The 26,319-nt window shown below is 42.2% G+C and overlaps 1 protein-coding gene across 3 annotated transcripts in view; it reads left to right on the top strand.

Moving 5' to 3' along the window:
• Nucleotides 1–26,319, top strand: part of zdhhc15b (zinc finger DHHC-type palmitoyltransferase 15b) — a 70,609-nt gene that overhangs the window by 33,905 nt on the left and 10,385 nt on the right. Inside the window, exons 3-7 of one of the 3 annotated variants that reach the window (XM_054791374.1) lie at nt 20,115–20,180; nt 24,272–24,298; nt 24,377–24,471; nt 25,640–25,760; nt 26,203–26,272. In XM_054791374.1, coding sequence (XP_054647349.1) covers nt 24,412–24,471; nt 25,640–25,760; nt 26,203–26,272 — 251 coding nt within the window. In that variant the 5' untranslated portion in view covers nt 20,115–20,180; nt 24,272–24,298; nt 24,377–24,411. Of the gene's footprint in view, nt 1–20,114; nt 20,181–23,543; nt 23,932–24,271; nt 24,299–24,376; nt 24,472–25,639; nt 25,761–26,202; nt 26,273–26,319 lie in introns of those variants that run through there. The other 2 variants (XM_054791372.1, XM_054791373.1) reach the window with 2 other exon arrangements.

Raw genomic sequence — 26,319 nt, 5'->3', positions numbered from 1 at the left:
TTTCGTATCCATAGCAGCGGAAGTAATAATCCTACATTAATAAGCGCAGTGAGTGTGCGTCAACATGAAAAAGGGAAACAATGTGGTATCTGTTAATGTGTTCAAGTGTATTCCGGCTTACACAGGAGTGAAAGGAGTGGCAGTGGGAGGCACTCAGTCATGACATTTTCCTGTTTGGATCGGGAGATTCCATGTGAGCCGCAAAGGTTAAGCTTCCAGAATGCTGCCTGCAAGCTAGTTGATGAGATTAGCAAATATGTAATTGTTCAAGCGCCCACATGTGTCATAAAAGGCATCGCCAAGCCCCTTTGTAATGAGGATTATGTGTCTTTTCCATGGATTCATTTCTCTGAACACTTTGGTGAGCTTTTGTCTCCCATCCTGATGTCGGATTGCACACACGGGCCGACTGCTTTGACTTTCCACTGAGCTCTTTGCCTTTTTACTGGTCAGTATGGACTGGAGAGACGCTGTGGCCAAAACCCGTAAAGTGAGCACGACTGTGTTTCATAGCACTACAAGGTGTGAACTAATGGAGCCTTGATTTTCTATAGAGGAGAATTGGAAGGGAATCTTCTGACCTGACTATGTTATTTTGGTTTTACTCAGTACTTTATGAACTGTTTAGCTGCCAGGCCATCGCTGTAGTAGTATTTTCAGTGACTGTAAAAGGCTGTTTATTGTTCAGAACATTAATTGACCTTAAGAGCTCTTGCAGGTGCTGTACAGACAAATGAAACCTGTTTCATATCACAGAAAAAGTCAATCCAGAGGTTAATTTAAGAAGTATTTACAGTGTGCTTTGTTAATAATGTTCAGTTTTGAGGTATTAATGAACTATATGTTAACTGGTAAGGTTTTATGGCGTAGGACTGTAGCACGGTATCATGGCGGTTTCTGATATTTTGCACTCCAAACGTCAAGCATTTCCAAGCTTTTGAATGGCATGACCACATTTAGGTGGTCTCATATTTACCATAACAAAAAATAAGTTGGTCTCCCTCATTTGAAATGCGTTTAACTACAGTATTGATGTTGAGCAACCTGTATTAACATTAAAAAAACTCTAAAGGAGCCTCACCAGCCATGAACTCACCGCAAGTCACTGATGTGCAGCCGGTGTAGCAGTGTACAGTGTACAGTATATAAATAACCCAACACACAGCCATTATTGTCTAAATAGCTGGCAACACAAGTGAGCACACCTCACAGTGAACATGTCCAAATTGTGACCGAAGTGTCAACATTTAGTGTGAGCACCATTGTTGTCTAGGACTGCCCTAATCCTCTTGGGCATGGAATGTATCAGAGCTCCACAGGTTGTTACTGGAATCTTCTTGCACGCTTCCATGATGACATCACTGATTTAGCTGCTGGATGTGATACAGTACACCTTATGCTCCACCGGTAAAGCATCAAAATGGTTTTAAAGCTATTATTAATTGTGAAATTATTATTTTTTAGTTGGATGTGTTGAGACTTTTATGCCTGTTGGTATAATAGTACACGCTCCTGCCTTTCAAAGCAGAGGACATTGGTTCGACTTCCAGCCAGGGTTGCGTCAGGAAGTGTATCCAGTGTGAAAACTACTCAAAATGGATCTGAATGGATGGACTCTGTGTGGCGACCTCTGAAAGGGAAAAACAAAGTGAAAAATACATTTTTTCAGACTTTTGAGAAATCTTGCCATTGAAGAATTTATTTTTGATTGTATTGAAGTTTTCCACTTTAATGTCCAACGCTATCTATAAACAGTTTAGCAGGTGAAAAATATTTTTAGAGAAGTCTCTGGAGAAAATAAAAGTTTAGAGCAATTAAACAAGGTCAGACTGCAAGCAAGCGACATAGAAAGTCTTAAAAATGAATTAATGCAGCGCAGAAAGCTGCCAAAAGTGTTGCGGGCCCCTGAGGGCCAGTACCAGGTCCCTTTGTTTGATGTTGATTAAAGGCTGGTTTACTTTCCGCTCGAATGAGCCACCTTATACTCCGTGCGGCGTCTGCTCCCAAAAATGCAGGGGGCAGTGTATCGAAAACACGCATCTACCACGGTACTAAACTAGAGCGGAAGACGTTTGCCATTGTTTACTTGACTTCCAACATAGTGAAACTTGCGCGTCTCCTTCTTGAAGAAGAGGATTGTGTTGTATTTATTTGCTGCTGCGACAGAAAAAGAAGAGAAGGTGGTCCACTCGTCCTTTGAATAGGAGTGCGGCAATCGCAGCCCGTCATTCTTCCCACCACGGGGACTTGTACCCCGGCAGGAGAATGTGCTTTCACTGCAAAAGAAAATAAAAAACAACTTGACTTAAAACACAACTTGTTTCAGTGTTTCTTTATGCTTAAACTTAAACTTAAATGACGACGTTTGTCCGCAGTGAGCCGCACGGACCTCGCGGATGCAGAAAGCATAAAACAGGCTTAAGCTTGACATCTCACTGCTCTTCTCATTCCTCTGTCCACCTTTGCTGCAAACATCAGTTGAATGTGTTTTGGCCGCTGAGTGTAAATGCGACGCAATCACGGTATACGCACTGAAGTAAGGCTTGGCCGTGGGGAAAGGAAACATTCATTCCTGCGGTGTGCAGCAAACAGCAGAAACATTCTTCATGACTCTCATGTATGACGCGGAAGGCAGCCGGTGCATGTGAAGCACACACATCCAAATGAACTTTGATGTAAACGTCCGTGTAATGACTTTTCTTGCATGCTAGGAGGTTCGACTGTGGGAACTAGTGAGCAGTTGGAGGGTTTTTTTTGTGGGGACTGGCTGGACTCGCCCTGCAAATATTTGATGCTGATGTTTTTGGGAGGATATGCTCTGATCATGTCAGTAAAGTAAAACTCCTCACACACTGCTGACGTGTGATGGACGTGTAACATATAGGAAGTGTAGAGGGAGCGTCAACTTCATGCATCGATTATTATTAAGTGTCATGAGTGTAAAAAGATGTTTGTATAATAAAATGAAAGTAAAGTAAAAGTACTCACCCAGTGATTTAGTGTGGTGTTTGACTAGCACGTAAGAAAGTGAAGGCGTTTCCGTTCCCATACACGTCATACACGTGTAAAAATACGTTATCAACTGCATGGTAAAGCAAAATAAGAGTAAAACTGCTTAGCCATTGCTTAAGTATGATGGACCTGCGGCATGTAAGTAAGTGGAGAGAGAAAGTCAACTTCATGCATCAATTATAAGTATAAATTATTATACAAATGTAAAAAATGACGTTAACCAGGGTAATAAAGTGTAACAAAACAGTGTCTTACTTATAGTCAGTACAACTAAAATTGTGAGTGTGAATGGTTGTTTGTCTATATGTGCCCTGCGATTGACTGATGACCAGTCCAGGGTGTACCCCGCCTCTCACCCAAAGTCAGCTGGGATAGGCTCCGGCATACCCACGACCCTAGTGAGGATAAGCGGCGTAGAAGATGGATGTATATTAGCTTGACTATACTGTACTAGGCTGCACGGTGGTCTAGTGGTTAGCATGTTGGCCAACACATTAACAGCCTGGAGATCGGGAAGACCTGGGTTCGATTCTCCCTTGGGCATCTCTGTGTGGAGTTTGCATGTTCTCCCCGTGCGTGCGTGGGTTTTCTCCCACATTCCAAAAACATGCAGGTGAGGTTAATTGGCGACTCTAAATTGTCCATAGGTATGAATGTGAGTGTGAATGATTGTTTGTCTATATGTGCCCTGCGATTGGCTGGCGACCAGTCCAGGGTGTACCCCGCCTGTCGCCCAAAGTCAGCTGGGATAGACTCCGGCATGCCCCTGCGACCCTAACGAGGAGATATGGATATACTGTACCTTTCAATCAATCGTTAGCTTTTAAAATAAATACATAAATTACTCTGATGTCTTGTATTCTTCATGCTACGTGACGAAGAAGTCCTTTGTCAGGCGGGCATTGTGAACTGCAGTGTTGCCTTATTGAAAAACCACATCATGACCACACAGATGAGAGCCTTTAATCATACAACATCTCTGTTGTATGCACAACGTGAAGCGCCGTTGTTCCATTGAAGTAAAAAGCACCCCAGATCATGGTGGCGCCCCCTCCTCTGTGTAGTGTGGAAAACATCGCAGGTGGGATCTCCTTGTCATGCTAGTGATGTTAGAACCCATCAGGATCATCAAGGTTACATTTTTTTCTCATCATTTTTCTTTCTTCTACCTTTCAATGTCCCTTGTTTGGCGCTCTCTTGCAAGTTCCAAACGGGCAATATTGTGGTGTTGAAGGAGACGAGACCTTTGAAGATGTTTTTTATTCTGAAAACCCTTCTCTCGCAGATGCCGTGTAATGGTTATTGAACTGCCCTCGGCACCAGCAACAACCTTCATTCGCCCCTTGTCTTGACAGACAGCCAATCATATCCCCCGGCTCAGGGCCGGTGACATTTTTTTGGGTCTACCACTTGACTTTTTTGTTCCATAACCCTCAGGATCTTTGAAGAACTTTCAAATGACTGTCTTACTGCGTCCAACCTCAGAAGCAATGGCGCGCTGCGAAAGGCCTTGCTTATGCAGCTCAACAATTGCGTCTAAAGAGAGAAAGCTTTTTTGCTTTTGCCATCAAGCAATCATGACTGTGTGAATACCTGACAGAAAATGACAGTGAGTCCACATTTTTGCAAAGATTTTGGCTTTTAAAGGCTGTGGCAGATGATGAGCAGCCTATTTCACTTTCATGCTTGTTTGCAATAAATTCCTTACTGTTTTTTTTTTTAATCTCACTCCATTTTCTGCGTTTTGAAGCTCTACTTAGAACCTCATAAACCTCAAAACCGTGCAAAATGTAAATTCTTGCGATTTTTCTGTTGGTCTTAAAACGTTGATCTGGAGTGTAAAATTGTGATTCGGAAAGTCAAAGAGCAGATTATTTTTTCTCAGTTTTACTGTAGTCCATACTATTTAAAATAAGCACACTGGTCTAACATGATGAGTATAATATTTTGTTTACTAGTTAGTTAGTTGATTTCAGATCATTTTACTATGATTATTTATGATTAGATATGATCTTAACTTGGATTTCAGTTTTTGCGGTGTTGTTGCTGTAGACAAACAGACAAAGCCACACATATTGCCTCACTTGTGTTTTGGAAAGATAACAAACAAATGGCGATAAAACACATAACCTCCTTGGCAGGCGTTGTTAGTAGTTCCCGTCAGCTATTTACAGCTTTTTAGTGTTCTCATCATTGTCATCTTTGGACACAATCAACAGCAGACATTTATTTTCTGAGAAAAAGCTCACGCCAGTATAAAATGCACGGTCGGTCCAGACATTTGGACTAATCGTGGAACTAAAAGGAGAATTATTGTTGTTCAGCGCTGTAGGCAGCATTGTGACTTTATGAGCTTCGACAGAGTCTCTGTGTTTGTGTGAGAAATGAACTGCAAACTGTGTGTGTGCGGTCCTGCTAATGCACTTCTTCAACACCCTGAGAAGCATAAAATGACTCTCAGAGGAGCAGGTCTCCATTCTGCCTATCACTCCATTAGCAGCCGCGCTGCTTGACTCGGGCCAATGTGCAAAACAGCTGTGGAAAAAGGCCTCATGCCTTTTCTTTAACACTGTGTCCCCTTAGAAATGTTTTTCCTACTCTTCCCATTTTTATCAGAAGTATAGAAATTCCCACCCACTCCTGTCATGTAAGACTGGTTCCCCTCCAAGTATGACATGATGGAGGTCATCTGGATTGAGTTAGGGCGGAGCACCCTGCGGAGATAGAGTGGACGGGAATGTCATTGTGGAATCGATAAAGTCCCATTTGCATGTTTGGGTTGAGAGAGTGCAACAAACACTTGTGCAGTCTTTGTGTTTAGAGCTGCTGTATCATGACGCACTAATTATGCAAAACAACCCACCCCCCACTCCCTCCACTAGCTCCTCTTTCTGGTAAATCACACGTTGCACATACCTCAACACTTACACTTGTTACCAGTAACGTGCGGTGAGGTTCATGGCTTGTGAGGCACTGACTCCTTTGGAGTTTTATTAATGTTAATACAGGTTGCTAAGGTTAAGAGAATAACCAAAAAAAAGATTTTGGTTAAAAAAAAAAGTGCTTTCAAACTGTTTTCAGATACTTCTTAGACCCATTTTTTTTTTTTTTTTTTTTTAGAAAGTGAAAAACATTTGTGTTCTTACCTTTTATTTAGTACATGCAGCCTTTCCTTCTCCAGGAAAAGTTGTGATACTTTGTTGTAAAGGCCTGATGACCTGCTGGTGAGCTTGAGTATATAACCCTCCATCTTGGCAGTCAAATTCATTTATTCATTCAAAAAGGAATAAAAACATATAGAATGCATGTTATTTTCTGCTAGCTATTGCTAGTAGAGAAAAAAACCTGCTGGCTTTTTCTCTGTGGAAGCAGGTCAGTGACAAGTACCTTTCAGGCCACACACGCCCCCACCCCTTCAGGATGCAGCAGTACTGCAAGTATCCCCTGTATTAGGGATGTCACGGTCCGACCTTAAGGATCGAGACCGACTGCGATCGAGATCGCTGTATTTGTGAAGCTCGGATAATACCGGCTTCCGCCACGAGATCGGGACGATCTGGTTTCCGTATCATGTTTGTAACTGAGCCACACTCCAACATGGTAGGTGCTGTAATGTGCCCCAAAGCCGGTTGCCACTCCGCCGCAAGAAGAAAACACAACACCACCAGGCATATGTGTCAGTTGGACGTTGGATATTCCCTCTCACTGTGCCCGAACCGCTGTGTCATGGTGAAGGGAGCTCGCACGGGAAGTGCCGCTCTGACCACTGGTTGCATTATTATAGGGACCACACAAACACTACTAAACATGTCGAAATGGCGGCGAAAAACCTTGGACACTCCTGTGTTACGGAGCGTGAATGGAAGCTAGCGGGTTCGCTTAGTTTAGCTAGTGCAGCTGTGTGTGTGCTGCTGTCATGTAAGGACCACTTTACAATGCCCACTGACGACGTGCAGGTTATGAGTGGAAAAAGGGCACGTGTCATTAAAATATCTTACATTAATAACGCGATTGGAATGACATCTGTGACTACATCTTCCTTAATCACAAGCACTAGAGTTTGTTGAAGATGTTGTAGCAATATGTGCTGAGGCTGGCATCCCTTTAGAAACGTTAGCTAGGCTACATCCATTTCTCAATTACTGGACAAAATGGGCCAATGATGTATCGCATCAATAAATGTAAGCATTTTTGCAGTTTGTTCACCAACCCAAATAGCACACATTCTTCTAGGCTGGTAAAAAAGTGGAAAAGGGAAAAACTGAATTGTAAAAAATGAAAATGGAAAAATCGGAAATTGGGAAACAATAAAGCACGTCACTGCGTGTTACGTGGGTTTGTAAGCTTCGTCATTCAGGCGAGGAGCCACATCTTATACACTGAATGAACTTTAAATGTGAGATGAACTGCTTAACTGCTAATTTAGCGTTACGCAGCTTAACTACGTTTTCTGTCAACTTCGCTAGTTGCCACATTATTATTAATTAAAGTCAACGTTGAACATTAACAAAGTCTTCACTGACAATTGTCTCATTCAAGAACACTAAAAGAAACTTCCAGCTATTAATGTTCTATTCATCTTGTCCTGATTAGGGTTCACGGCTGAGCTGGAGCCGATTCCAGCTGACTTTTGATAGGTGAGGTGCATCGTCACCAGTCAATCACAGACAAACAACCATTCACACTCACATTCACACCTATGGACAAGGTAGAGTCTGCAATTAACCAAACATGCATGGTTTTGGAAATGTGGGAGAAAGCCAGAAAACACACATGAGCAAACAAACAAATGATTCAAATAGCTACCAACATGAAACCACTCCAATTCCTGCAAAGTTGCCATTTTGGAATTTTGAAAGCCCATTTTCTAAATTGGTCCAATGTCGTTCTGCATGATTTTACGTAAAATCTCTGCATATCTTGCAAGAAGTCAGCATATCTCTTCACCACGGGTATGTTTTGCTTTTTCTTTGCTTTCTTATGTGTATTTTGCCACCACAAAAGGACAATAAAGTAGTGATGGCAGAGGAGGAAAAATTGCGATGATCACCATAGACTAGAAATGAAACTTTTGTAAAGTAGGAAAGCATTGTAGGGGTTCTGGCTGCTTCGTACAATATACATTTTCACTTAATTGCTGACGAAAAACTAAATGATCCAACTTACAGCGCCCACATCTGGACCTGACTGACAGATAGGTGACAGAGCGCCGGGCTTTATTTTAGGGTGTGTAGTGAAGCCTGCTTTTTTTTTACAAAGCTGTCCCCCCTGAAGTAATGGGCGTCTTCATGGGGTGGGCTAGTGACCGGGGACCTCAGGAAGGAGACAGTAATAATGAAAGAAGAAGAATGTGAATTGTGGTTAGACTTACCTTTCATCTCCACCTTCCCTGGTCTACTGGCCTGTCTCCTGGTATCGCCTCCACATGGATGTGCCATTTTTGGAGGAGCTCCACTTTTATGATTAAGTGTACCTTTTGCGTTTTAACTTTGATCAGTCTGGTGAAGACCATCATCATATATGTACTGTATATTGTATGTGTATCATGTTTTTCAGTGCTATATTATGTAAATAGTGGTGTTGTATGAGTGCGTCAGTGGCTCAGTACAATGCGACTGAGACAGGAAGCGGATTGTAGGTCTACTGTTCACTTGTTTCCTGGTTCTGATGCTCAGTGATTCTTTATCACAGCACACAAATGACATTTACAGCACTTTGTAGTTGACATTTCCTTATTAAATGACAATATTTCCATTTTAATCTCCTCTACCATTTGCATTTATGCAATAAAAAGGCATTTGGTAACAATACATGCACAGTTCCCGGTGGCATTTGTATAGTAACTATTTCCTGTTTGGCCAAAAAGGTTGTGACAGGAGACATCAAGTTCGTTTGCCTACTTCCTTCTTCTTCTTGTGCATGCTGAACAGCTGAGTTTGATGCCAATGCAAAACAATCAGACTAATTGTCTATGGCAAAACAGATGAAACATGTCAGACGGAGAGAGGGAGAAAAACACTTGGTTGGAAAATGGAATTAACATCATTAATCACAGGCAAGAATCTGCTATTAATGTCTGTTTTCTATTAGACGCAGGCGTGAGTGCTGCGCAGGGATGGGGATTATCTGGCCGCTGCTGTGACCTCAGCTGTCCTCGGCGTGACCAGACAACAGAGTTCACAGCACAGTTCACCTCTTGTCCCACCAAAAAGACGCTACCACATCTGTTTGTGTCGGTGTTGAAGTAGATGGTAAAACACATGGCTGCAGGTGCAAACCTAAAGGGGACACACAAAATTAAACTGGAAATATGAACCGTGAAGAAAGGTTTGCATCATCCGCAGACAATTTGGAGGGCAGATGTTATGAATGGCAATCAGATGCCAAGCAGGTGCCGTCATGTTCCTTGTCTGGACTACTTAGTAATTGACAGGCATCAGGCTGTTTCTCAAGACCCAAAGCTTGCAAGAATGGTCATGCAGACTTGGGAGAAGAGATTTGGGAAGCTGGCAAACAACAAGAATGATGCGGGGTGAAATTCATGTCAGCTTGTTGCTTGCTGCACTTGTGTGGGTTCTTGCACAGTCTTGCATGGTAGGTTGGTTGAAGATAATATACTGCACATAGCTGTGAATGTGAGAGTAATCGGGTGTCAGTTCTGTGGTTGACAGGTGTACCCTAACCAAAATCAGCTGGGGTAGGCTCCAGCTTCTATGGGACTCTGAACTTGATAGGTGCATGGATTGATATAGAAGGATTGATCTTTCGCAGCACACGATGCAATACGACCCTCATACAGCAGACCGGATGACGTGACGCCGTGTATGCTGAGACAGCTAACTAACCAAAGTTCAAGTCCCAGAACACATCTGGGCATTTTTACCACTTTTGGCAAGATGCATAATTTGACTTATATAGCGCGCTACGTGGTCCCCAGATGAGGGTTTCACAAGTGCAGGAGATTGCAAATACAGTGGTCCCTCTCAACACAATAACGGATGAATAATGGAAATAGAACTAATTGGTTCCAGGGGTCAAACTTTTGTCGCCAAACAGCTTTAAAATACTGAATAAGTTCCGTTTTAAGTATCCTGTAAGTGCTAAAGAACATATTTGTCAATAGTAAAACACAAAAAAAGTAAATATGCAAACAACCTTAGTTGATGAGCCCTTTCAGTAAAATCTTTGATTTCTCTTTGGTTTGGCTCTATTGTGAAAGGATATTCCAACCAGTTGATGAAGGTCCAATATTATACTATTTTTCAACTATTTTAAGAAAGCCTCAGAGGTCCCAGAAGTTGGAAATGTGTTGGCCAAAATCTAGCCTTGATGTTTGATGACAGTTTAAAGTTGCTTTTAAATAATGAGCTGTGTTTGTCTACCACTCTCTCTCGAGTGTGTTGCTCCAATAAGCGCTACTGTACGGTCCTATAAAATCTGTTTTATTTGTTCCCAAATGTTGTTTTTTTCCCCCAAATTCCATTATTTCCGAATTTTTTTTTTTTTTTAGCTTTTACACTTATTTTACCACCACAGGGTATGAGGTTATTGTGTCAGTGAATAAAATGTCCGTTAATTGCTTACATTTATTGATGGAATACATCATTGGATAATTTGGCCCAGTGTTTTAGAACCGGATGTAGTTTGGCTAACTTTTCTAATGGTATGTCAGCCTCTCCACACATTGTTCAAACTGTAATGTCCAAGCTTGTGGTTAAGGCAGAGGTAGTCGAGACACAATTCCAATGGCTTTATTAACACAACACGGTGTAAACACACTGCTAAACTAAGCTAGCCCAGCCAGCTTCCACTCATGCGTTCCACTGATGAGTAAGAGATGAGTTTAGTAAGTTTTTTTGCCAACTTAACTGGTGTTTCAGGTGGCCGCTTCGGCATGTTTAGTTTGGGAGGTGGCAGGTCAGTGTTACCCCCATGATTGAGCGGTCCACCGAGGAAATATTTCTCCACATAATTGTTCCTTCTCCTCAAGATGACAGCATTTCATTCACATTATGTCAATTCCCACAAGAATCCACGCTAGCGTGGAAATCATCAGGCCCTACTATTGTGTACTCTAACATTACAGTCACATTTTAACAGCAGCATCATACTGAAAAAGCAAACGATCAAACGTACAACTCCCACATCTGTAGCTGTCTGATGACTAATTGGCAGAGGGGTGAACTCGAGTCACGCGACTTGGACTCGAGTCACAATTTTGATGACTTTGGACTCGAATTGACAATATCATCAAAGACTTGCAAATCAACTTGGAGTTTGACATCTATGACTCAGGACTTGACTCTGGACTTTAGACTGTTGACTTGAAATGACTTGAATGTGTTGAGTAAAGTATGTCCCCATTCAGAATATTTAACTAACGTGATTACTAATGTTATTTCATTTCCAGCAAGACAACATCTTTGATTTGCCTCATTGCATGCATCTGTTATCGTCCAATCAGGTTCGAGAACAAACAACGAATGTGTGGATTACATAAATCCTGTATGTTAAGTCAGTGACTAAGTCTTGTCACACTCGTCGAAAATAAAACAATTCATTGTCAAACTTAACAGATGGCATTGCATTCGGGAGACACTAAACAGCGCTTATGACTTGTAAGGACTCAAAAATGTCAAGTCTATGACTTGAGACTTGATTCGACCTGTCTCGTCTTGACTTGAGACGTGACTTGAACTTGCACGTCTATACTTGAGACATGACTCGAGGCTTGAGATTAAAAACTTGAGCCTTACTTGAGACTCGCAAAACACTGACTTGTTCCCACCGCTGCTAATTGGCACATCTTTGTTTTAAGATGTGTAGCGAAGCCTGTTTTTTTTCCTTCATGACACCATTAAAAGTCTGAACTTCAAAAGCAACCCATTGAGTGCCTCCGCTCACAAAAGTAGTGAGGGAGATGAGCTTTTTCTGATGTTTGGCGGTCATAAACAGGCTCAAGGGTCACACGTAAATGTGACAACGTCATTAAAAAGTCAATTTTGCATAGTAGAGAAACTTTGAAGGTTTCATACGACTGCATCATCTCTGACCATGTTTTCTGCATGAATGACAACAATATTTTGTTCCATGTTATTTAGCAATAAAGCAAGTCCCAAATGTACATGGGTTGTCATCAAACTATCACTCCTGCTTCGAGACAGACAACCATTCACATTCACACCTATGGGCAATTTAGAGTCTTGCCTTTTGTTATTGTTTTAAGGAATTTGGCACAAGAAAGCACATACTTAGCGTATTAGACACAGCGGAAAGTTAGCCGCTGTGTCTAGCCAGTTTGCAAATTTTATCCCCAAAGTACTGAAGTAGCTTTTACCGCTCCACACTGAGCATAGACAATTATGTTGATACTATATCATCAGGATGGGTTCTATCCTAACTGCAATATCTTGCATGAATAAGAGAGGTAATCGTCATCAACATGAATGATGCTGTGAACAAGGTACCATTGCAAAAGGGATGACAAGGTTGGTCTTATTGGTGCCATTCTCTAGAGAAGGGCTTTTTAACACAGTGAGCCTCCCCTCAGAGAATATAATACAGTTGAGGCCTCCCCTACTCCCCGAAAAACTGATTTTCTGGAGCATATTTTGTGGCCATATATGAGTTTTCTGCTCACCACAGACTGTTTACTCTCTCACTGTAGGAATTAAGAATCAGCTCATTCTCTTTTAGCAGGTTTTAAAAATATGTTTTAATTTATTTCTCTCAAGCTGCTGCACCTCCCCAGAAGTTGTCTGGCACCTGTGAGGGGATGCCCGCCTCATATTCCTTGGAAAGGCAAATAAACTGTAAAAAAGACAAGCTCAAATGTAGAGTTTGTTGCATTAATGTGCGGAGGGACAGCAGGGAAAGGTGTGATGGCGGCGACGGCTAAATGTTTCGGCTGGTGTCCAAGTTCAGAGCTCAGAGCACTGCTGCGCTGAGACGGTGCGTGCCTGCGTGCCAAAGTGCAGGAAGAGGGAGCGGGAATCCATACACAGGAGCCGTATGAAATGAAGTCTACCCCTCCTCCATTTCTGCAGCTTTCTCTTCCTTTCACCTCTCTTTACAGGCCTGACTTTGATGTAGCACTGCTGGTTTTACTCTATTTTTCTTGGCTTTTAAATACATGTATGAATGGAAAATACAATGCAACTAAGCTCCTACTGATGCCCAAGTGAATAGATTGAACTTTTTTATGTGACTTTAAAAGATGGAGGAGCGATTTGGAGGTGGCACTTTAATTTCCCCATAATCCTTACCTCAACACAGAGCTCTCTCACATTTAATGCCCGGGTTCTCCATTGTACAGATGTAGTGACATCATCACTGCAAGACAAGTCCATTATCAGCCACCTGATGACATGTGGACAGGTTGAATTTGTTGCCATGGATACGGAAACACAGTCATGTAAACAATGTGTATCTTTGTCTGGAGAGTCTCAGCATTCATGTGCACTGTGTTTTTTGTTTTTGCCGTGTGGTTTTTGCACGTGTGTTCAAGAGCAGGTAGCTCATCACTTGCACAAAGAATCCTCAGCCACAAGCAGGCTGATGCAGCAGTAGTTCATTATATTCATCTTACATGACTATCCAAGAAAAACCTTTGTTTGGGATTCTGTTAATGATTTACGTACATTAACACAAGCTTGCACTTGCATCAGCGCTAATGAAGCAACCCCAGTTGTCAGATTTATTGTCGTCTCTGGCCCTGCTAAGCCGAGGAGGTCACTGGAGGTGTGCGCGTGAACATTTAGAGCGATCAGCGACTGGATAAGGTTTTTACTGTCACACTGGGACTCGCGTGCTCTCTTTGAAGCCTCGACAATCTTTTTCCGAGCAGCTGTCGGTCTGGCGAGTGGCTCCTGACAGCAGCACGACTATAACGCTGGATCCAGCGCAGGGGAGAGCGAGTCAGCTGCCAGGCTTTACATGACACTGCCAGTGGAAAGATGGCGTTTTGAAAATACATCAGCGGAAAGACCTTCAATGAAACTCGCTTTTCCCCTGCTGATAAAAGCGAGTTTTGATGAAAAACATTCCACGCACACGCAAATATGCAAAAACCTCTCAAAATGGCTCTTAATCATGTCATTATGCCAAAATAACAATAACAAATCATAATAGTGGCTTGGCTCTATGTGCTACCATAAACAGGTATCCTGGAGTGGAGGTCCTGCTGCATGTGATGATTGACATGTGGGCCGACCAATGACCATGCACAGTGTCTGTAGTCAGAAACCTTTTTACACTGTCCCAGCACAATTTATCCATCTTATGTCAGTGCTAATCATATGTAACCGATGTCAGCTGGTGCAGCTATGAGAAAGTACATTGGTAAACCTGACTCCATGACACCTTAAAGGCCCAAACATACTCGGGAGGAATGGACCCGAAACGGAGTCCGCAGAGGTCAATGCGGATTCAAAGCGGACGTCTGCAAGCCCTGTGCACACAAAGCTCAATTTTAGCTCAACCAGTACACGTGTACTGGTGTCACTCAACACTGCTTGGCATGTATTTTTCAGCATCAATACTTATCATGTCCTTCACCAGCATGGCATACTCCCCTTCCTCCCCTTTGCCTTTCAAAACCTGCAGGCAGAGCAACTCCTCTTCCTCGTCATCAGTGTAGGATGCTGTGACAGAAAAAACATGTTCACGTGCAAGGATTGTGGGAAATGGAGTGTTTCACGGAAATTTGACAGGAAACTACGGAGCGGCAGTGCACTCAATGAAGGCTCTGATGACTGCGGACATTCCGCCTGGAGTCCACTCTGCTCACAATGCCTTGAGTCTGTGAGCACCTTAGGAGTTGCGCTGGACATCGACTTTTAGCTCAATGGGTGATGTCAGATGTCATCACGCAACGAAGCTGCAGCAATGCCCCGCCTTTTCTGGGTTGTGTGTACTACGCAAAGGTGGCTTTTTGCTTTGGCTTCTTTTATGGCTCTGACGCAGCTATTTGCGGGATCTCTGCATTAAAAAGAGATGAGAGGCCAAGAAAGAAAACACAAAGAATGATAACAGAGGTAATGATGATAATCTTTAAAGGGATTCTTCACTTTTGAACATTTCCTCAGTTATTAGAAGCGTTTGTGTGCGTCACAAATTACTTCAAATGCATGGTCACTTTTGTGAGATGTATTTTATTTTGTCTTAATTAATAGAACAGAGAAATTGTAATTTGTTCGGGACATTGTTCTTGTAACCAAAATTACACTTACAAAAAGTCGTTTTTGCCAAATACTTCCTAGATTCGCCACTACGAGGCAGTGTGGTGATTCTATCTCACTCAAGGACTGATGTGACCCAGTGTCGCCAACTTGTTGACCTCGTCCCTAAATCTGGTGACATTCCAAACCCTAATGGTCACATATTGTTTTGGAAAGCGACTAGTGACAAATCTAGCTACTTTTTCTGCCGCCGTTAGAGAGTTTTCTCGTATTCGGGGACTTAAAAGTGAAAGCACGTATATATGCTCAGTGAGAACAGAAACTGCAGATCAGTATATATTGTTGTGTATGTGTTCCAGTGTTTACATGCGCGGATTGCAGTCTTCATCCGTGCATGGAAACACTGTGGAACACATACACAACAATGGACAAGCGGCAGTCCGGAGTGATACGAACGGAGAGAAAATAACGCAGAGTGATTGAGAGGTCTGACTTTTTTGGGGAATCGGTTTTGTGATGCAAATGTATTACGCTGCTGAACGCATATTGTTGTGAGAAGCAAAACGCTTAACTTAACCGGAACTACTTCCCCCACGACAAAAAACGACCAGAACTCAGCTCATGGGACGAAGTGGGGAAAAGCCACTGTTGATGTACTACACAGCTGATGGGGATGTCATACAACTTCATGTAAAAAAAAATCCAAACTATCTCTTTAACATATCTGTACATTTTTTTTTAAAAAGGGGGAAAGTACATGTGCAAGAGCCCCACTGCATTCTCAGCAAGGCCCCATGCCTGGATTCAAGCCAGGAAGCTTCTCACTGTTAATGGTGCAAACCACTAATTCACCGTGCAGGCAACATAATCAATATGGTTGTCATACAGTGGTGTTTCTCAGGGGTGATGCCGCATTTGTACAATTTATGAGGCAGCAATAACTCACAAGTTTATGTACCCTTTTACTATTTTAAAAATAGGTTCCGGCTAATAATGTTGTTCTGCTTGTTTCTAGTATGTACAGTCTGTCCTTTAGTCTGCACTGCAAAAACATGTATGTGTTGTTTTACATGGGTTGGATTCTCGGGGTATAAGATATGCTGGGTATAAACACGCTCTGACCACAGCACCCAGCCCCTGTGGCTCCAGACTGTGTCCCTTACAAGCCCCAGAAACGTCACAAAACATGTTCAACCTGTTTGTTTTGGTAACCCTGGGCATGAAAAACTTTGATGACTCTGTCAGTGGGCTTTGGATAAAATGGAAACTTTTTGCAAGTGAGTTCCATCAGCGCTCATATGCATCTTTGTACCTTAGTTCACCCCTACGTGTGAATGTCTTTGCTCCAACATCTCCATCTGATGGCACATCCATCCCTCTCTATGTTCTATTTATTCCACTCTCACAGTCGCAGTCTTGGCCGTGTGGATCAAATTGGAGAAATGGAAACATCCCTTAAGTACCTGCTCAGGAATGTCCTCTGCAAGGATAACTCCAGAACCTTTCCATACAGAAATGGGAAAATGGTCAATCAGACTTTTGCATTGAAAAAGGGAACGGAAAACAAAGCCATTACAGGCCTACTGAGGATTATTATCCATCTTTCACAAGAAAAAAACATTCTATTAGATCTGATTTGCTTGGGGTACGTAAAAAGCTGACATTTATTACCAGTTGCAATATATAATATATACATACAAATGTATACAGTACAACAGTGGTTCTCAACTCGTTTGGCTGCGGCACGCACCATCACCCCTCAATGACAAACGGCGAATTGTGAAATTGTCAAATTGTGAAAATCTTTCAACTCAAACTTCTCAAATATCTTCTATTTACAAGGGATTGTTACAGTTACGTGGCTGCCTAGGCACGCACCTCAAGGCGGCGTAGCAAGCAAAGACCATAAGGTGCATTTACGGACATTGGGTCACGGCTAGGGATGGTCCGATAGATCGGCCATCGATCAATATCGGCCGAATGCTGTAAAAAAATATGTGATCGGCATATGCCGTTCAAAGCCGATCAGAAAAAGCGATCGCCGTGCGGCGGCAAACACTACATGTGTGCTGTGTCACGTGGGTTGCAAACACTCATATTGAGTCGACAACGGTTGCACATTGTCCCGTATTGCCCCGAGAATCATAACTAGTCTGTAAAACCTCATAAATTCTGTTTGACAGCGAGACACAGGCTACGCCAATCGATGCCAGCGTGTTTGATCACTCCCTTATCAAACTTATTGTCGTGCGACTTATCTTGCATCTTTGTTTACACGCTTTGCCTAGCTGTCCCTTATTTTCTCTAATTGTGGGTACAATATTGGGCATTGTGTAAAGGGGACTATAGATGTGTTATTTCATGTCTAGAGGGTTCTAATAATGTTAAAAACCATATTTAGAAGGTCGTAAACAGGTTTTCTATGCTCTGACTACAAAAATATTTCATTCATAAATAAAGAAGCCTACTTTGCTGAAATTCACTTATCAATGCCGGGTCTAGAACCAATCAATCACGATAAATGAATGTTTACTGTAATTCTCATATTGTCATCCGAACCCTGGTATGCGCCAAACAATTGGACAGAGAGCGCTTGAGAAAGGGGTCTTGGTCCACTTGTACGTGAATTCTGGTGTGGTTCAGACACGGACCATGCAGACATAATAAATATGCAAAAGAAAATGTATTGGAAGTGCTGTCTCTCTGCTCTGCTCTCTCCCTGTTTGTGTGACAACGGCAGTCTTTGATAGTATATTTTCGAAGTTTTTTTGTGAACTCTAAGCTGGTAAATACAGCTGAATATAAAAATAACCAGCAGACGGCATTTTGGTTTGGAATATTTCATATTTCATTTTTTCACGTCACGTAATCGGCCACAAAAGCTGCCCAATCTAGCCCTTACTTGCATATGCATAAGTTCTTTACTGTTGAGCCTTTGTGTGAATGAATGCAAAGCAGAGTAAAGCAACGCTTTTTGAAATACTGTATATCTGATCCAGACCGAAGTACTGAACCACAAGTGTGAATGCAGCCTAAGACCGATTGACACCAATCAAATGAAAACCTCTGTTTTCCAAAGTGAGTGCGTGACTTGTAATAAAATGTCTTTATTATTAGACAGTGTAATTACTGTCCTGCACGTGGCATGGTCATGTCAATTACTGTGATTGTTGAAGACACACAGGTCTCCGCCCTTGCGCAGATTTATTTTCACACATGCTGGGTGAGGTGTCTGCAATTCCTCCTCCACCCTGTCATTGTTTGTTCTGCTGTTAAGTGTGAATATGTGCAGAAATATAAGGCCTTTTCTTGCTCCGCAGAGTGCAGCTCATTGATGTCACACCAACTGTACAGATGTCCGTCTCTCCCGTGAGCATATGGTGTATAAAATAGTGTGCATTATTCTTTGGAGTACGACAAGACAGAATAACACCTGCAGGTGTGCAGAGAAACACATCACTTTTAATATATCATTGCAAAGCGCTTGATGTGCTTTTCTGTTCAATCGCAAGTGGTGTGTTCTTTGAAGTCATTACTATGTTTTCTTGCATTGCTGTGACCCTCTAATTAGGGCTGCGCTCATGTCTGATGTTCACGCACGCTCACCTTTTGTCTGAATGAAGTCATGTGGGCAACCCAGAGCGCTTTGATGGCCTGGATGTGCACCAACGTCAATACCAATGCAGACTTTCCAATATGTGCTTCATATTGACTTCAAACAAATTCAGACATGATGAAATCCGCGTCCAGACACTGAAGCACGCGGGGAATGGAATGGAAATCCTATCACAATCAAATGCTGCATTTTGTGGCACTGCAAAACACACAGCAACAGGTATAGTCTTCAAGTGCACAAAACAACTAGAAGAGCCCACAATAGCGTGCAGATCTCTTTATTACTTTGCATGAGCACCAAATTGTACAACTTTGTCAGTGTTGGGCAAATTAGTTAAAAAGCAATTAGTTATAGTTACTTTCCCCCAAAGTAATTGAATTCGTTACATAATTACTCTTTCATAAATGTAATTAGTTATCAGGGGAAGTAATTATTGAGTTACTTTTTTGAAAAACTTTCACATATGTCAAAGAATTTGGATTTAGCTCAGGGGTGGGCAAACTTTGAGTTAAAAAAATTTGACGGAGGGGCCGTCTATGCTGTGTATAGGTAGTCATCAAACAGAATGACATACTTGCTCACGGTGCAACGGAACAAAAACACTACAAATCCACAGCAAGTTAACACAAATCAATCTGACTATTTTGGCGACTCAAGCGCACCACAATAGCACCGGATTACGATGCTTGGCGGGCCTGATGAGGCCCGTAGGCCGCAGTTTGCCCACCCCTGGTTTAGTGCATATTAATTCTAGGGGGCAGTGTTGTCCTGAAGAGTAAGCAACCACAACTCTTGATGACTAGCTATTGAGCTTCCTGTGTGGTAGTCGTGAACAGTGGCGACTGTAGTCGCATCCAGATCGTTTGAAATCGATATCAGTGCATAATAACGTGCTACATTTAACAGCAATGGTGTAGAGAGGTTTGAAATAGGAATTCATTTGATTACTAGAAAACAATAATGGCGTTCGTAAATGTGGACATTTAAAAACTATTCATAACAAAGGCAATAAAAAAAAAAAATCACCTTGAAAATCAGCACTTTCAACCAGATCCACACAAATTTTACCTTTCTGTGTCCGTACCTCACGTCTTTAGAAATCTTGCTCACTCGTAAGGGCAGTTTTTCCTTTCCTTTTCGCGGAACCATTTATGTCGATCACCTGCAATTTGGAGTTGAACCAAATTTTCCATCCTCCTCTAAAGTCATCCAAGATTTAAACATTCTCCACGCAATGTGAGCATTACAAAGATGATGAACTCTGCAAGTGCCTTTTGCTTTATCTTTGGCTTTGTGTGTTTTCACAGATTTGTGTGTCACCACAGATCTGGAGCAGCGATGGCAAAGACGAAAAGTGTAACAACAATGTAATGGTAATTGTTTTCTTTGTTTCGGACATATTTAACAATGTTAAACTGAGGCACATGTTTACACTCGACCAATTCAGGAAGGAGTCGGAAGAAGCAAAAATATTCAACAGTATGGTTCTTCCGTCGTCTTTCATGTTCCTTGTAAACACCACGTGCATGTGCTGTTGGCGTGATGACAACTATAGAAACAGAAATGGAAAGACGAAAAGTGGTACAAGCTTCTATGTCCTGGCTGCTCAGTACAATATAACTAAGATGACAAGCCGTTCATTCTGTAAGAAGAAAAATGGAACGTACATCAAAATGTCACCACCCAGACACCAGGAGCAAGCTCCTTCGGCACGCTGGTCACAGCTTCAACATCTCTTAGTATACAGTTCATAAATGTTACATTTTACTGCCAAGCTACAATTAAGAATGTTAAAAGCTTAAAAGCTTACCTGTACGGTTAACACGTATTTAATAATGGCAACAATTTGACCTTAGAAGGGATTATTTTTATTTCTATTATTTCCTCTTCCTTCCTGTTTTTTGAGTTTCCACTTCATTTTATTCGTAGGCTTCTTCCTGGTGTATAAAGGACAATTTGACTTTAGGAGAAGGAGATGTTTTGGGATTTACCATTCATGCAAAGAGTGACAAGTGAAAATAAATTCAACATGACAACATCTATATATTGTATATCTGCCTTGGTGGAGGTAAATATAAACACATGCACGCGCTACCTTGGAGGTCTCAAGCTCGCGGGACATACATATTTTGTGGCACCCGACTTGATATCAAAGTTCAGTTTTAGTGTGGTCCGCACATCCCGGGTGATTTATGTTAATATTACATACATTCTGGTGAACTTGAGTCCCACAAGAGATGATAAAAGGCACTTTGCCTCGCTTAAGGGAAGAGGCTTTTTAATCGGGTGCAAAACAGCCAAGACTGAGCTCACAGTGATCTCGTCACACAGGGAAATGGACTGGGGTCACTAGACAGAACACTGAATGCAATCACGGTGCAAACACAAAAATGACAACATGTAACAGGTAAGTAAACAAACATAATGCAACAACTACTACTATGGGCAATACAACAACAACTATGTTCACGCTAAACACATAACTCTAGCAACTTTTTACAAAACAAGTGCCGGAAATGTATGCTGGGAGCCGGCATCCCTCCCGGCGATGGGAGAAGTCCCATCATGCCTTGAGGCTTGTTTTCTAAAAAGTTACTAAAGTTACATGTTCAGAGTTAACATAGTTGTTATTTATTGTCATCCACGAGTAGTAGCAGCACATACACGGGGTATGTGGTATCGCCCTGTTAGCTGCTGTGTGATGTTATAGAGTTGTTGCTTTTATGACACCGTGACTCGCACATGTCATGTTGACTGGTGGCCTTCTTTGTTGATGAGTTAGTCACTTGGTTGAAATGTGATTGCGGACTGAATACTTAATGAAGCCGAGCCTCACCCAGATTCTACCTCCAGCAGCCCCCAGGTAAATTGAGTTGGAGACCCCTGCTCTACATAAACAAGCCTCCCTGTCACTTAGCAGCATCAGCATGCTCCTCATGGCTGCAGAGGAAGAACAAGTGCATGACATGAGAGTCTGAGGGGTTACATAAAATACACACTTTAAGTGCCACTTCATCCTCAAGGTGTGACCATGAGCCGCAGCTGGGGACCTGCTGCTATTGTCAGTACCGATCCCACATGGTGGTATGCTGTAAACTGCAGTCTTTTTGCGTTAACTCTGCCCAAACAGGCTCTTCTGTCTTCTTTTTACTGTCTGTTTATGTAGACTCCCACTGAGGTGGCATGGAATGCACCTCCATCACACGGTTTCATCTGAGGGGAGGAGTCTGCCTCAACTTGCTGATATGTTTTATTTGAACTCGGGGGCAAATGTTTTGATGAAAAGGCCGTTACTGTTTTGCTAGACACAATGGCTTTGTAGTGGAGGGGTTTTCTACCGTGCCAGGGGATGGATGGATGGCCCCTCCCTGCCTCCGCAGAGAGAGAAACTGTCACCACCTTTACTTCGGCACGGTCGCTTGAAGTGCAATGCAGACGGCCGGAATGGGGTGGAGGGGCCTTGTTGCGCCATGCAAGGAAGAGCCAGTGACAGATGATATGTTGAAAGGGGAAAGGGTGTGGGGGGGCTGTCACAGTAGGCCTAGAATGTGATGCAGGAGAGGAGGTCAGGACTGGGTGCAGCTCACCTCACACCCCTATCCCAGAGGTCTCCTTCATTACAAAGTGGGGAGACTGGATTACGTAAAACAGCCTGGACGGTTCCATTCTCCAAGATCTGTGTGCTCCCAGGACACCGTGAAAGGAGGACCATGGAGTACCACGTCAGACAATGACGATATGCCATAAATCTTCAGAAACAGAAAGAGTACAGGGACAAATTAGCATGTCCTTTGAGGATATGGAGGGAAATTACAAAGATGATTGTCACGCCCACAAACCAACAGACTTCTTACTCTTATATTATGCCATCATCAATGATCTGTTTAACTCACTGCCGTTGTTCTATTTTTTGTTAATCAATTTGATGTGCGCGTGGTCACAAGTGGCCACCAAGTCCTTTTTTATGCAAATGCAACATATGTTTTTAAGAAAACATCACTTCCTCTCATAAGTTTAAAATATACATTCATTTTTCAGTTTTTGACCTTTGAAATGCTAGTTTGTTTGCACAGTACACTTTTTGGAAAACAACCTCAAAAATGAAAATACTCTACATCACCTAAGTAGAAATGTTACTTTTTTTCTTTTTTAAATATACCTTGGACAAACATGGATAAATGACAAGAAAGGAAAAAAAATACAATTTCCAGTGTTTAGAATTACAGCAGTTTTACATCAATTTAATATCGTAAATAACAAGAAATTACAAAATGTAGTTTTAGTGGGTTTCAATTGGGCAAAAGTGGCCGTGATAGCATGAAGGGAAAGTATCGGGAATTTTTGGTACAATGGAAAAAAAGCACGTCGACACAAAAGGACAGAAGAGAAGATTTTGGATTAAATATTGAACCGATATTTTTTGAGAGCCTGGCTTTAGTTTAAGAACAAGCTCACAGCGTCCTCTGTTGGTGAGTCTGCCGAAATGCAAAGGCGTTGGTTTTTTTTAACTACAAATATCACTCGACTTGTATGAAGAATTAAGCAGAGTTGGAGAGAGTACTAAATTATTGTACTCAAGTAAAAGCGAAATTACTTTGCTGAACTTCTGCGTAACTGCAAAAAGTTAGAAATTTCAGGACGAAACTAAAATGCACTATAAACTTTCCAGGTGAACTCACCTCTAAACGTCCGAATGCGCATGTCCAACTGTTCGGTGAGTCAGTACTTTTTGCTCAACTCGCTGTTCTCTAACAAGGCTGGGATAGACACCAGCTCACCAGTAATGAAAGCAATGGATGGATGGATATTTAGTGGTTAGGGACACCTGGGCTGGCATACACCTATCTTAAAAATACAGGAAATTACAGACACCATAGTATGGAAGTACATGAGTATTAATTTATATTCTGAGGCTTTTAGAGTGTGGTGAATCGGCCGCCGATGACGTTATCAGGAAGCCCAGGGAGGCTAATAGAGCACAGAGAGGAGCCGCGGTTCGATGGAGTATGGCGCTCTCCAGAGGCTTGAGATGCTGCCAAAGGGTTTTCTCCTGGATACCTGTGCTTATTATCGCGTCTGTGGTGTTATGGTCCTACTACGCGTACGTGTTTCAATTATGTCTGTGTAAGTATCACAAACATGGTCGTTTGTCGTGTTTTTGAAGGGTTATTTCACTCGCTAAAACCGTAGACATTACCGCAGTTTGCCGCACAGCAGTGTTGTCACATTTAAATTACACAGCAGGAACTAGCAAACTATGCGGAAGTGTTTATTTGCATTCAGTTTTCTGTAATTATTTCTTTGCCTTTTGTAAAGACGCACCGTGTGTTAAAGTGCTTTTGTATCCATGGATAAATAGTGTTCATTGTGATGCTTATGTTGGCTAGTGTTGTTAGCTTGTAGATGTATCTAATAAAACGCGTACAAATTGTGTACATATACTTTGTTCTTCTATCTCCTGCAGTCACCCTGTCCAACACTTTGGAAAAAGGTGAGTTATCCACACGTTTAAATGATAAACAATGGTGTCCATAGGATATCAGTGTAATCCTAATGGTTGTGTTTGCAGCGGCTTATTTGCTGGTATTCCATGTGTGCTTTGGGATGTTTTCCTGGACCTACTGGAAGTCCATCTTTACACCTCCCGCGTCCCCATGCAAGAAGGTACATGTGTTTTCAAAACGACAAGAACATTATGTGCTGCATTTGCAGGTGTTAGGACACAACATTTCCCTTAAATCTAGATCATTTTATGCTTAACAAAAACAGATTTATTTACAATAACAGAAAAGTAACATCAGTTTTAGAATGAACTCAAGAAACTTCAGGGTGAATCAAGGTAAAAAAAACAAAAAACAAACTAGCCACAGAAACGAGGAAACCACCCATCCATCCATTCATTCATCCATCTTCTGCTTGTTTAAGGTTGGGTCACGAGGGCAACAACCTAAGCAGAGAATCCCAGATTTCCCTCTCCCCGGCTACTTCGTCCAGTTCCTCCCAGTTGATCCTGAGGCATTCCCAGCCAGTTGATAGACATAGTCTGTCTGTGTCCTGGGTCTTCCTCGAGGCCTCCTACCTGTCGGACGTGCCATGAACACCTCCCCAGGAGGTGTCCGGGGGGCATCCTGACCAAATTCCCGAAACACTTGAGTTTCTCTTGGATTACAATGCATATCATCTTATCTCTAAGGGAGAGCCCAGCCACCTTAAGGAGAAAACTCATTTCGGACGCTTATGCACGTGGTCTTGTCCTTTCGGTCACTACCGAAAGCTCATGAATTTCCAATGAAAAGCTCTGCTGGGACAAAATGCATGACTCATACTGGTACTTTTATGGTATATTTCTTAGATACCTTTGGAGTGTTAAGTTGCTGTGTGATGATTTTAACGTTATTTGTAAGATGACACTGTGAGTAATGACTTTCCAAGTTCGTTGTGAGTTCACTTATAGCTTGTGATTGGCTCCCTCCAAAGAAAGAGCTACCGTTTCCTCACTGACTCGCAAGCGGCACAGTATTTAATCAATTAGTAATAGTTCTGAAGTCAAGGAGATGTCACAAGATTAGAACATGGCCATTAGCCGCACCGCTGTATAAGCCGCAGGGTTCAAAGTTTAAGAAAAAAGCGGTTTACGCACCGGAAATTACGGGAGATTATGTCCACCAATCATCCCTTAATACAAACAAAAAAAACACACACAACCTACACGGACCTTAGGACAATTAGACAACAAAAATCTAATAAAATCCACACTTTACGACCACAGTTGTAACAGTATGATTTCACAATATGGTATGGCTGGGCTAACGGAATGTGTTTGTGGTTCTAGTTTCAGCTGTCTTACTCAGACAAGCAAAGATACGAGCTGGAGGAGAGGCCGGATGCACAGAAACAAATTCTGGTTGAGATTGCTAAGAAACTTCCCATCTACACCCGAGCTCAGTCTGGAGGTAAACTTTTTTTTTTTTTTTTGGACCCGTAAAGATTGATTCAAATCATTCATTTTTGTAGGATGGCTTAATAATATAATGTACATCTTCAGTGGTTTTTAAAAACAAGAATCTGGTTCACAAGTTTGAAATAAGTATGGATTTTCTCTCCTTTTAGACAGGTTTAGAATTCTCCATTCCACCGTAGAAAAAGAATGGTTCATTAACATTGATATGACATGATGAGACATGAGTGTAAACGCATATTTAATGAGATCCTTACCACTGAGGCAGGTGCATAAGCCGTAGCGCAACCTCTCGCGTGCAAGAGGTAAAGCAACAAGTATGAGCATCAATCAGCCAATGCCTCTCTTTCATTAGTGCTGATGGCTAAGCAGGAAGTTAAGTGAAGCTCGCTCAGCTCAAATGTCCTGCACTCAACTGGCCTTCCTCTTGTGTCCAGCTATCAGGTTCTGCGACCGCTGCCAGGTGCTGAAGCCTGACCGCTGTCACCACTGCTCGGTCTGTGAAACGTAAGTCCTCCTTTCCTCCCCAATGTGTTCAATTAGAGATGGACCAA

The sequence above is a fragment of the Dunckerocampus dactyliophorus genome, chromosome 11, assembly GCF_027744805.1.
Source record: "Dunckerocampus dactyliophorus isolate RoL2022-P2 chromosome 11, RoL_Ddac_1.1, whole genome shotgun sequence".
Lineage (NCBI taxonomy): Eukaryota > Metazoa > Chordata > Actinopteri > Syngnathiformes > Syngnathidae > Dunckerocampus > Dunckerocampus dactyliophorus.
Note: the sequence above shows the minus strand (reverse complement) of the source record. Positions and strands in the feature narration are given on the sequence as shown.